General features: G+C 50.9%; 1 protein-coding gene across 5 annotated transcripts in view; it reads right to left on the bottom strand.

The window, feature by feature from the left end:
- Positions 1-12,489, bottom strand: part of CORO2B (coronin 2B) — a 45,515-nt gene that overhangs the window by 15,791 nt on the left and 17,235 nt on the right. For 4 of the 5 annotated variants that reach the window (XM_075044675.1, XM_075044672.1, XM_075044671.1 and 1 more), the window contains one exon: positions 6,720-6,920. In XM_075044675.1, coding sequence (XP_074900776.1) covers positions 6,720-6,920 — 201 coding nt within the window. Of the gene's footprint in view, positions 1-6,719; positions 6,921-9,122; positions 9,174-12,489 lie in introns of those variants that run through there. The other variant, XM_075044673.1, reaches the window with a different exon arrangement.

The following is a 12,489-nucleotide window of genomic DNA, read 5'->3' as shown; positions in this document are numbered from 1 at the left end:
GCTCAGCTCACATTCTGGCACCTTTGAGTGAAGAAACTATTTAGCCAGATGTGCACCTCCAGGAAAATAACGCCACAAGTGAGAACTGCCACCTCTATTCCCAGCCTGTAACACCTGGGAAATTCAAACAGGGAGAGGAAGGAGATGGAGATGTGCTCTGTGCATCCTCCAGCACCTGCTAAAAAAGCATTTGTATTCTTTAAACAAGCAGTGGGAATACACAGGGGGGTGCAGAGCCGGCCAGGATTTCTGCTTAGTCGTATGGATTTTATTGCCTGTGTATCTCCCATGCCCTTGGGTCCACAGGCACGTGCCCCAGCCAGCCTCGCCATGGCGAGGGGTGAGAAGCAGAAAGCAGGAAAGGCTGCAACCCAAGCAGGTTTTAGCCACCATCCTCCGTACAGCAAGCACCCTTAGCCATCCTCTCCCCCAGCAGAAGCTACCCCCCCCCACCGCAGCCCCACCAGCAGTGCAGCTGGACGGCATCTCAGCCTCCACACCACGCTCCTCAAGCAAACTTCATAAGTCTCCTCTCCGTGCCTCAGTTTCCCCAGGAGTGATGATGCTGTCGCTGTCTCTGGCAAACCCCATGCTTGGGGTGCTTTGGGATAAACACACAGTCCCAGATTTACCAGGTTACTTGCCATAAAAAATTACATCCATTAATAGATGACTTAGTTACTCTTTTTGTTATACAACTAAACCACACAAGTCATAAAGCAAGAAGAGAAATCAGCATTGCTTAATGCCATTTTTGCCAGTATGAAGGTTTAAATATCCTCTTGTGTGGATAGAAATACTGTTAAATTAAATATGAATACTGTTGTGAGCTGTAAGCATCCCATCTTCTGCTCAGGCAGGCTGCAGCCCCACCGCTGCCTGCGCTTGGGGTAACCATCAGATGAGCTTCTCCAGCCGTGCTGGACCCACAGAGCCCTATAGCCCTAAAACCCGCAAAGCAATGCACACAGCAGCTTTTGACAAACAATTTGCACAGATTAAAACCCCAAAGCCTTGCTGCAGAAGTATTTATCTGCACCATAAAAGCAGTAGCCAGGCTCAAGCTTGTTAATTAAAAAGACAAAAGCCCGTATAATGTCCCTGTTAAATTGGATTATGGACACTAAAAATAAATCCATGTTTATTGGTAACAAAAAGCCACTTTTCCCCAGCGAGGACAGGGTTTCTCTCCTTTTTAACCGGCAGAGGGGGCAGGCAATTGCAGGGAGGGCTGTGCTGCAACGGCCCAGGCAAAGCCGAGCTCTCGCTTCCCCAGGCTCGACCCCAGGCTTTGCTGCAAATGCAGCAGCATTAATGGGGGCAAAAATCCGTATTTCCTCTCCCAAGCTCCTGTTGGCCCAAGGACTCAGGTTTTCAAACCTTGTTTCCTCCTGTGGTCCACCACCAGCTCTCAGGGCAGCATTAAAATTTTATGCTGACACTTTTTGACTGATCCAGGTGCTTAAAACCAGCCAGATCCCAGGTCTGGGCTTCCCACAGCTGCTCTCCTGTTATCTCCTTGATAAACGCAGGGACATCAGATTGTGCTCCAATGTGAAATGGTAATGCTGAAGTGTCAGCTTTTTTGTAAGCCTCGGGTCTTTTTTTTTTTCTGGCCAACTCTAGGTTAAAGGAAATGTCTCCTGCAGACTAAAATCAGAGAGAGAAAAATTCACAGAAAACAAAAAAGTAGCACAGACCAAGGGAGTCTCCTGGGTCCTGAGTTTAAAGGCAGAAAAGCCTCAAGGACATAGTACAGAGAAACAAAGAAAATTCTGTATTTTTTCCTGCAGAAACCCTCCCAGTACTTTGAAGTGCAGCAGTTCTGAGAAGCAAGAAAAAGAGCCGTGTGATGAGCTTGCCCGTTCTCTGCCCAACCTTGGCAAGTCAATGTCCCCGCAGAGTAGGGCATGGCCGGGGGGGGGGGGGGGGGGTGTCCCTTGGGCAATGCCACAGGCAGAACAGATGCCACCAGCACCTTGAGCCAAGACAAGTCATCCCAGAGCCAGGGCAGGCTGCCTGGGGCACGCAGCCCACTCCTCCCGCTCGCCAGCTGCCACCCAGCTGGCAGGGGGGGCACCCCCTAATCCGACAGACAAGGGACGGTGGCCCTGCTCCTTGTGACATGGGGGCTGCTCCTCTGTTGCGTCCCCCTGCGCCGGGTAAGGAAGGGACAGGCAATACAGGCAAGTGGTTCCCTGCAGCACAACTCGGGCTTTGCCCAACCGCTGTCCCTGCCCTCCCCAGGGCTGCCGTGGAGGTTTGGGACCTCCGTGGGGATTAGCAACGGGTCTGCCACCTCCATGGGCTGCCCCAGCTCTGGGCAGGGTTATAGAGGCCCCCACAGCAGCAGTGATGGGCATCAGCGTCCCACTCGGACCCCTGCCAGCCCCCCCCCAACCCCCACGTTCACAGTTGCGCCGCTCTGCGCAGCCCCCCATCGCCGGCAGCAAGGCAGCCCTGGCCGCAGCGGGGTGAGGGACCTGCCCCACGCTCAGCCCCACGCCACGGGCACTGAAGCTCAAGCAGCTCACACACAACGACCACGGCTACAAGAGGCAGCGCTGGCACGAGCAACAGCTTCGGGCTTCAGCTTCCTACGTGTAAACAGAGACTCCACCTTCCTGCTCACTGCTTCCTTCAGGCGTGCAGGCAGATAACATTGTCTGGCTGCGGAAAACAAGCTATCTTCTTCCCACATAGAAACAAAAATCCTCCCAATGCAGCACAAGTGACGACAGCCACCCTTCCCCTGCAAGGACTGCCCTAAGGGACCCTTGGAGCATCCCCTTACCACCCCAGCAAGCTGCATTACAACCCCTCCTCCCCCCAGCCCAGTTTATGAAGCTAATTGAATCAGGCACAGCTGAAATAAATCCCCACACCACTAGAGTTTGTTCTTCCCAAGCTGTTTTGGCCAGCAAAACCCCGGTGCTGCTCGAAACAGGTAGGCTTTCTGAACTTCCTTGGTGCTGGTTGTTGCAGGTGAGCTGCAGTGCAAACACATCAGTTTATTTTTTGATTTAATAACTGCTGCCAAAAGCTATCCCGGCTCTGGGACTGGGAAGAGAACAGCTCCCGGGCTTCAGGGCTGCAAGTACAGCATCCTCAAAAAGTGCCACGTATTTTGTCCCTTCCCTGGCCAGCGCGCTCCGGGGCTCCCCACGCGTTTGGATAAGGCTAAAGCATTTTGAAAACTAAACAGACCAAAGCTGAACGCAACAGTTTAGGGCTAGAAACTCCCCAGGCAGGGGGAGAGCGGGTGCTCCTGGGGCTGCTCGGCCCCATCCCGGCTCTGGGGTCACGCATGGATGTGAAAGTCATTGCTTTCATTTCAGAGGAAAAGAAAAGCCCCGCTGCTACCGATAAAAGCCTGGAAATGCCACGGAAAGCACCTTGGAGCGTTTGAAAGCCCAGAAGAGGCAAAGGCTCCTCCATGGGTGACTCTGTGCTGTTGATGGCGATGCTGGATTTCAGCGTTGATGTTAAGGGATGTGCAGCACTGGGAACACACTGCTGTTTGGGCTGTAAAGGGTCTGATCTCAGATTCTCCCAATTAAGCAAGTTCTCTGCTAAAAAAATTGTAGCCACATGATTCCTGATGTTTCTGGAATTTTTGCAGAGATTTTTTGAAAATAGAGCCCAAATCCTGTCTTTCCTATAATTTCACATGTCTGGCTCGCTCAGCCCCTCTCTGTCTACATGTCCCCTCACAAGGCAGAGAGTACAGGGGACGGCTCGCAGGGAGGATGGGGTCTTTCCAACCTATGCAGCCTTGCACAAGTGGTTACGCATCCCCGTGATTGCTACGTAAATACGTGAGGAACCAGCATTTCTGATGTGCAGGCAGAGGAACATATGGCCCAGCGTATGCAAATGCATTGTCACTTGAAGCATAAAGCAGAGGGGTTTCTGGTGAACATTTCTGAGCAGAACAGAGGGCAGAAATGTAAAAAAAACCAGATGGCAGCAAATCAAATCCTGAGTAGATCTGCAGTATCTAGGTTACCTTAATTATGTTCAGCTAAATATGGATGCCAATTAATTAGAGGGCTGCTGATTTCCAAAGAAAATTAGTTTACTCTTAATGAGCTAATCAGTCCCTATTTAAAAAAAAAATGAAATTATTAGATTGTACAAAGGCGTGTGCAGCCACTTGACACTGAGTGCCAAGGTCTACTCCGGCTGGGATTTACTGGTTGCAATATTGCCAGGATTTCCACACGGGGCTGACGATCCCTTCAGAACAGGTTGCAAATGGCATCGTGCTCCCTCTGCTCTTATCCCACTGGGACCAGGCTACGTTTGCCAGAAAAAAAAGGTAATTTGCTGGCAATACTGGGTTATTAGCTCAGGATTTAGGACCATGAGCAAGCGGTGTGTGGATGGGCACCCTCCCAGCTCGGGCTCAGTGGCGTGGGGAGGGAGGCAGAGATGGAGGCTGGAGCACTCCAAGTGCTCAGACAAAGCTCCTGGTTTTTCGAATATTAATGAGAGTCAAGCTGTGTGCTGCAATTAAAATGCTGATTATAATTTCTTCCATCTGTAGCCGATTCTACTCCAGAAATTAAAGAGAAATTCAGAAGAGATGTGAATGTTACATGGGGAAAATGTCTAAGAGGAATGCCAGGGCGTGGGGAGATGGGGTGCGGAGAGGCTCGGAGGGGAGCGCTCCCCCATCCCGCTGTGGCCAGCTTTGCCACCTTCCCCTCCCGGCTGGAAATCCTGGTGGGTTTGTCACCGCGACTTTGCTGTCCAGCAGCCTGACAGACAACCACCTTCTCCCCATGCATGTCGTACGTCTTCATACACGGTGTGTCTTCAAGTTACGTGGGGTAGGTGCATCCTTAAGGGGAGTGAGCGCAGCTCCTCCAATGTCAAAAATGCTCCCGAGAATGAGTGACTCGGAGCCCCCATGTCCCCTCCTGCAGCCCAAGAGCCGTGGGGTGAGGGAAGGGTGCCCAGGGATGGGATGCTGGTACCGGCTCCAAGCTGCTGGTCCACACGCTGGAGCACCAGCGGGAGAGCAGCAGCAGCAGTGCGACCGTGGTACCCCGCGGCAGTGCCCTGCGCTCAAGTTTCAGCAGCAAAGCAAAGCAAAGGTAGTATTTATTTCATGTTCAAGGTCGCTGCCGCCCAGCTTTTCCTCTAAGAGACACAGCTCTGCGTCTGCTACGGGGATGAGTGCTCGGCCAGGAGCCGCTGCTGCACACCAAGCGCGGTCCCACGGGGCAGCTTCTGAAGCATCAGCTGAATTTACAGGAGTTTAAAATTGCATGAGCAAGAGATGTGCGGATTCACCTGGGTACTCGCACAAAGAGCTGGGGAAAGTCTTAGCTGGGGAAGCAAAAGCCCAGCGTGGTGGGGAGAAGGGATGCATGCTGCAAACAGGATTGATAGCGCAGAGGTGTGTGCACTGCTTCTGCCGTGCAAAGTGCTTTAGACAGGTACAGCTGCAAACCAAAGCCCAGAGCCCTCTGCACAGCACATGGCTCCTGGGCATTGACTACTGGTAAGGGGCTACAGCTTGGCGATGGAGTCTTAAAAATAAATCTTGTCTGAGGTGGCATCTGCTGCAGTGCACAAAGCAAAAGCCCCTGGGGTTTTGCAACAGGAAAACTGGGTGCACAGCCGTGCTCTCCCTCTCAGGCTGCCCAGGGTGTGAAATTTGAGGGCTAAGATTATACAGACAAGCTGAAATAAAGGGTGTCCTATTTCAGCTGGGATAGAGTTAATTTTCTTCCTAGTAGCTGGTACAGTGCTGCATTTTGGATTTAGTGTGAGAATAACATTGATAACACACGGATGTTTGAGTTGTTGCTAAGCAGCGCTTATCCTAAGTTAAGGATTTTTCAGTTTCTCCTGCTCTGCCAGCAAGCAGGTGCACAAGAAGCTGGGAGGGAGCATATCCAGGACAGGTGACCCGAACTAGCCAAAGGGATATTCCGTACCATAGAACATCGTGCTCTGTGTATAAACTGGGGGGAGTTGGCCGGGGTGGGGATGGATCGCTGCTTGGGCATCAGTGGGCGGTGAGCAATTACATTGTGCATCACTTGTATTTTCTTGGATTTTGTCTCTTTCTCTTTTTGTTATATTCCTTTTCATTACAATTATTATCATTATAGTTTATATTATTATTGTTATTATTATAGTTTAGTTCAGTTTACTTATTAAACTGTTCTTATCTCAATGCACGAGTTTTACTTTTTTTTCCAGCTCTTCTCCCCATCCCACGGGGAGCGGGAAGGAGTGAGCAAGCGGCTGCATGGTGCTTAGTTGCTGGCTGGGGTTAAATCATGACAAGAGCAAGGACCTGCTACCTGCTCAGCAGGACAAGGGGCTCCACAGGGACTCCCTTGCTTTCTGGGAGCTGCATCAGTGAAATACTGGGGTCACAAACCTGCGTGGCCTCTGCCACTGAGAAGGGGCAGGGTGGAGATATGCCCAGCGCCCGCCCTGCCGGCACATGCTCACTGAGAGATGCCAAAAATGCTTTTAACAAATGTTTCATTTTCTTCCTAAAGAAAAAACGCAATTCACTAAGGCAGCTGTAAATCCTCCCTTCCCTGCACCAGAAAACCCCAGTAAAGGACAGCAGAATCTTTGACGCATCCTGCTGCAGGAAGGGATTCCCAGGACGGAAAGTGCATCCGCACACCCGCCCTTAGGGACCGGCTCCGGATCGGAGTCGCCTCCGCCAGGGCCAAACGTCTTACCTGCTCGAGGGGGATGACGAGGAAGGACCCCCCGCCGGCACTCTCTGTCACGATGGCAAGGAAGCGGGCGTTGACAGCGCAGAAGTGGTTGTCGTGGACGTTCTTGGTGATGGGGATGCCGTCGAAGCAGTGCTCCCGGCTCGCCACCTTCCCGTAGACATTCCGAAACTTGGAGCTGCGGTACTGCGGGCGCCATGACATCTGTGGGGCAAATGCAGAGGGCTTAGCCTTCCAAAAATACCCCACCTGGGCTGTTTCCCAGTTGCTTTCTAGTTTCCAACCTGTGCTGCGATAGGGATTTTGCCTGACAAGGCACAGCAGTATCAGGGCAGTCCAGATCTGCAAATATAACACCCTTGAAAAAATGTTAGATGTCTCCCTGGTGCAAGGTACAGCTCACAAAAGGCATTAAAAGGCTCTCTACTGTTGCAAAATTTAAGCTGATCTCTTTTTCAGCATGAACTCCTTATCTAGAACACACAGCACTACTACTTCATGTGCATATGACAAATGAATTAAGGCTTTTAATGCGATGACTTGGAAATGGATTAGTCTGGACCACATGAAAGCATGCATCAGGGCAGAATAAGAGCACTTAGGCAGGGAGTGAGCATCGGAGAGTTGGTACACGATGCGTTCAGCTGTCTCAGCTTATTTTGCACGGGTGTCCCTGCGTGGGCTAACCCACAGCATCACAGAAGCACTTGCTGCAGGATGGTTGCCATCGCTGCCGGTGGTGAGATGCTCCCAGGCACCCGCAAGCTGATCCCAGCGGACCAGGGATCCCAAGGACCCCCTAGCTCATCCTACTTCCCCAAAGCAAGTCCAAGCACTGCAGATGCATGCACAGAAATGAGTGTGCTTTCACTTGTCCTCACTACTTTGCTTTTTCTAAGTAAAAAGAAAGACTGCTTTTTCCAGTTTGCTCTTCTTTTGAACAATCCTTATGGTAGCACAAGTGTCCATAAAATCTATAAAGATTTAAGGCACTTTGAGTGTGCAGAGGAGCATAAGCGTTTAAGCCACGTTAGAGCAGCATAAGTACTCAGCTCTATCCAAACACAGGGTAATTGCACGCCTGAGGACTCGTAGCCGCTCACGTCTTCATAACCAGCATCTATCAACAAAAGTACGTAAGTGTGTACTTAAAACACTGGGTCACCTGCTGAGAGCATCTCTCGGTGCAGGGCAACACCACAGAAAACACTCCTGTGGCTGCTCTAATCCTAAATAAATCCAAGTCCCTGCTTCCCAATAAACTCAACACCACGGGCACACCGTTGGGAGCATGGTGTGTTTGAGCAGTGTCTCCTGAATAGGAAAGGGGAATGCTTTAAGACTGGAAGCAGTAGCGTTTCCATCTCTAACTTTTATAAACAAGCTCATCGGCTTAAGTCATGGCGATGGGGCAAAAGGCAGAGGGAGGAGCAGCAGAGGGTAATAGCCTGCGCCATGCATTATCAGGATGATGACATGGGACACGTTGCAGTGATATCGTGCGAGCAGAGCCCCGGCCGTACCAATACTCCTCGCAGCATTCAACGCCCTGCCTGCAGGAAACCTGCCCGTAGGCAGAAATCCTGTGCAAGGATCCCGCTGCACTGCCTTCACCCACCCATCACACCCAAAATCCCAGCTGTATTTTCCATCCCACCAGCAGCACATACACTGGGAGCATCCTTCTGAGGATGCACGGCAGCACCGGGGCTGCCTGTTTGCCATGGAGACGATGCTGCGATCCCCAGGCTGCAAGGAAAAAGGACACAGATCCTTGAGGATTTAACCCGGAACGACAGCAAGAGACATTTTTGGCTGGAAAGGTTTCTGCTCTGAAAAAATGCAGACTCACGTCCAACAAAGCGCTGTGAATCTTTGCCAAACCTACCCAAGCGGTCGGAGCCAGGCAGGGCAAGGAAAAACACCCTGACCGCAGCCTGAGGAGTGGCTTTCAAGAGTTACACTAAATCCTTCACTTTCCTTTGTCTGAATAGATGAGTTTTCATAGCAAAATTGATTTTTTTATAATGGTAAAAAAGCACTAAAATATATTTTGATATTTTTTAAGCTCTCGATTTGTTCTGTGACCCCGGGACTTTGACTTTGCTCTCATTTCTGCCCTCTGTGCCTCTCTACTCCAGACCTATTGCAAAAAAAGCCCCAAATTCTACTGAAAGGGACACTTGCCCAATCCTTCCCCCACTAAACTTTTCAGATGCCTCGTAGCATATCCCCACACAGGAGAAAACCCACGGACCCCCCTCCTGAAACTCCTCCTGCCGCGTGGGAGGTAGCAGAAAAGGGGGTCTAAATATTTTCTGCATCCAGAAATTGAGCTTAACGAGTCACTGCCAAACAAAGCCCCAGCACAAATGAGCTCCAAGCAGCCCAGAGATGTGATTTTACCCTTGACGTGGCTCCTCGCGCGTGTGCTATGGATGCTCCCTACTCGCCACGGTCCCCAGACACAAGAGCGATGCTGCTTCCAGGACCTCACCACTTTTGCATCTCTCTTTTTTCCAGCCCTCCCTGTTTTATTCTTTCATCAAAAACTGGGCAAGTCTCCACTCAGCCCCCGCCACGCCGGGAGGAAGCAATAAGCTTAAGTGCCTGTTTCGCTCGAGAAATCCAGAGTTTCTTTCCTTTAACCTCAGTCAGTATTTCCTGTAAACAGCGTCACATCGCCCTGCGGCCCCAGGGACGCAGACAGCCCGGAAACGCCGGCAAAAGCCCCGGCGAGGGGCTCAGGGCTGTCCAGAGCCGGCATTGTGCAGCGGGCGGCTCCCGGCTGGGCCCTTTCCTGCACATTTCTGGGTTTGGCAGCTGGCGGAGGCTTTCCCGCACCAGAAATAGCTCCCTGTGCCGCGTGGGAGAGCTGGGAACCCAGGGGGAGCTTGCAGGGGTCCCAGTCCCACCGGCTGTGGGGAGCATCAGCCTTAGGATGGAGAGGGTGCTGCGGTGAGGGAGGAGTGGGGAAAAACAGCTGATGGGACAGTTTTGCACCAACGGGAGGGTTTGGGTTGAAAAATAAAGAGCTCAGTGTCCTTTGGCCCTTCGTCTGGTTCTGAAGCAGGCTGCTCCTGCCGGCGTTGTGTCCTGTCACTGCAGCAAGGTGCTCAGGTGGGTGGTCAGGAAAAGTCCACTTTCAAAATGTCATCTTCGTGTCTGGTCCTTCAGCAGATGGCTGTGTTCTCCGGCTGGAAAGTGTCCTGGGGAAAGCAGCGTCTTGCTCTGCGGTGCTGTTCACACCTCCGGGTTTGGCACATGGAGGCGCTGCCGGCATCGAGGGGATCTGCCCAGCCTGGGTTGCCACGCTCTGCCCGAAGCCCTTTCCCTGTGGAGCCCACTGGGCCACAGGAGGCATTATCCACAAATAAAAACCTAGAAAGATATTCTGGCTGAAAAAAAATGACCAGTTTCCCATTGCATTATCCCATTTGGGTGTTCTCATGAGTGATGTTTCAGTTCTGGATTGATGAAAACTTCAAGTTTCCAAGCAGATGCCAGCTTTATTTTTTCCATTTAATTCTATTATTTATTCCTCCACTTATTTATCCCCACTGTATATACTTCAACCTTCTCTTTGAAGCTAGTGTCTGCAGGCAGGCACATCTCATGGGGCTTCCAAGCATCCAGGGGATGGGGGAAGGAGCAGGACCCATTTGGTTTCTGCTGGCAGCCCATGGTGGCTGCAGCACTGAGTCCACGGCAGTGCTGCCAGGGACACCCCGGCTCCGATCTGGAAAGATTTGCCCGGCACCCAGGATGGGGACAAGAGCACAAGCCCACATGCAAGGCCACCAAGGGACCTTAGGGATGCCAGGAGGAAGAAAGTCAATGAAAAACCAACGTGCAAAGTATGGTGCACCGCCCTTACGCTGCAAACATGGCTGCTGATGGGTTGCACATGGGAAGTCTTCCCAGCAAAATACATGGTTTCACAAGAAACACCACTTTATGATGGAAAACTGTTCAAAACATGTCAAATTTTCTAGCCGGGACGATAAAAATCTCTTATCCCACAGCCTCTGCAATCCACGGTAGAGGTATAGTTTCAGATGGGAAATAGTTTTGTTATTTACTTATTTATTTTCTCTTCACGTGCTGCTTTGCAGAGTCTTTCGCTCCCCGGGGTTTCCGGGCTCAGAGGGGGCACGCTGGAGTTCGGCGCTCGACAAACATCCTATTTCCTGGCCAAGCAAGCGAAGGCTTTTGAAGATGAGGAGGGGATGGAGAGGAGGGGGGATGCAGGGATGCTTCAGACACTGGCAGGTCGCAGCTCAGCGTTCCCCTCCGGCACTGAGTATTTTGCAGGTGGTGCTGACGTTTCCCAGGCGGGGAGGAAAACAGCCCCTTCCCCAAAGGAGTTCGACTCAGGCAAGACAAAGAGGGAGAGGAAAAACTGGAAAAAGTGTCCCAGCCACGGTCCCAGGCCAGCCCCTCTGCCCTGCGCTTCCTCCCGGGGGGGACGGCGACGGCGACCGGGGGCTTTACACGGGTGTTTGCATGTGGAGACCAAAGCGTCTCATGTCCCACGGGGTGTGGGGAGAGGTGTCCGTCACCTGGCCATGATGGCATTGTTGAGGCAAGCCCTCCACGTGCCAGGGGACAGGAACCTTCCCCAAAACTTAAAGAGAAACGTTGCATTTGCTGTCTTGCCCTTGAATTTAAACCCTTGCTCTATTTGCATTTCAGCAACTGTGGAAACAAATGGCATTTCAAACTCTTGGGGATTTTTGTTCCAAATTTCCTTTTTCTCCTCACTTACAAGCTATTTGCAGGGTTTTGACTTGAATTTTGCAAAATTGTGTCTGTTCAGAACCTATCATTTTCATTGCAAATTATTTTCCCCCTACGAATACCCTTCTCTCTGCTCTAGAATAGAAAAACGAAAAAAAGAAACTCAGGGTGAGTCAGGGATGCTTGAGAGCCCCTCAGCCATCACCCTGCAGCTGACAGGCATGCTGCTGCCGGCTGCTCTCCGAGAAGATGCAGGATGCTGGAAAACAAAAAAATCCTGCTAATTCTAGCTCCTGTGTGCCACTTGCCCTCGTGCACTTGCATAAAGCTGCAGATGTCCCTGGAGCCCTGGTCAGCCCCAGGTCAGATCGAACTCCCAGCAGCAAGGGACCAGCCCCTGTCACCATGCAATGTGCCACATCCAGCAATTCTGGAAGTTATTATCCAAAGCATTTGCTATCCTACAGTATTTAATTTTTATGAAACTCACGTTTTGAGTAATTCTCTACATTCTGCTGATGCTAACGGGCATTTTTATTTTTCCATCACCTCACTCTCAATGACTCAGAGGCATTAAAAAAAAATTATTGATTTATTGGAGTCATTTCCATCCACCTCCAGAACTGGACTAATGTGCCACCATTTCCAAGGTTCATTCTAGTTCTGCATTATTCTTGGACTCTGGTTTTTCCTTTCATTACAAAATTCCTCCCTTGTTTTAGGTTGAGCAGAACTTACAAGAAAAATGAGAATATTGTAAAGCACTTTGAAGTGAGGCAATAAAATAAATCACATCCCCAATCACAACATTCAGCATCAACATTAACCTCATGAAACAAGCAACAGCAAAGAAATTCTCTGCTCCGCTCCGGTGTTTTTAGGCTCATTGCAATGTTTTACTTATTTAAGCGCTTGAGGGGAAGAGCGTGTCCCAAAATCCCAAGCTGGAAGGTGGAAATCTCTTTGGCAACAACAGTTAGAGCAGAAAACAGGCGTGCTGGGAAGCCCTGAGCAGGGATACAGGCCAGTGCAG

Source organism: Buteo buteo, chromosome 13 (assembly GCF_964188355.1).
Source record: "Buteo buteo chromosome 13, bButBut1.hap1.1, whole genome shotgun sequence".
Lineage (NCBI taxonomy): Eukaryota > Metazoa > Chordata > Aves > Accipitriformes > Accipitridae > Buteo > Buteo buteo.
The sequence above is the reverse complement of the archived record's forward strand: the minus strand, read 5'-3'. Positions and strand labels throughout refer to the sequence as shown.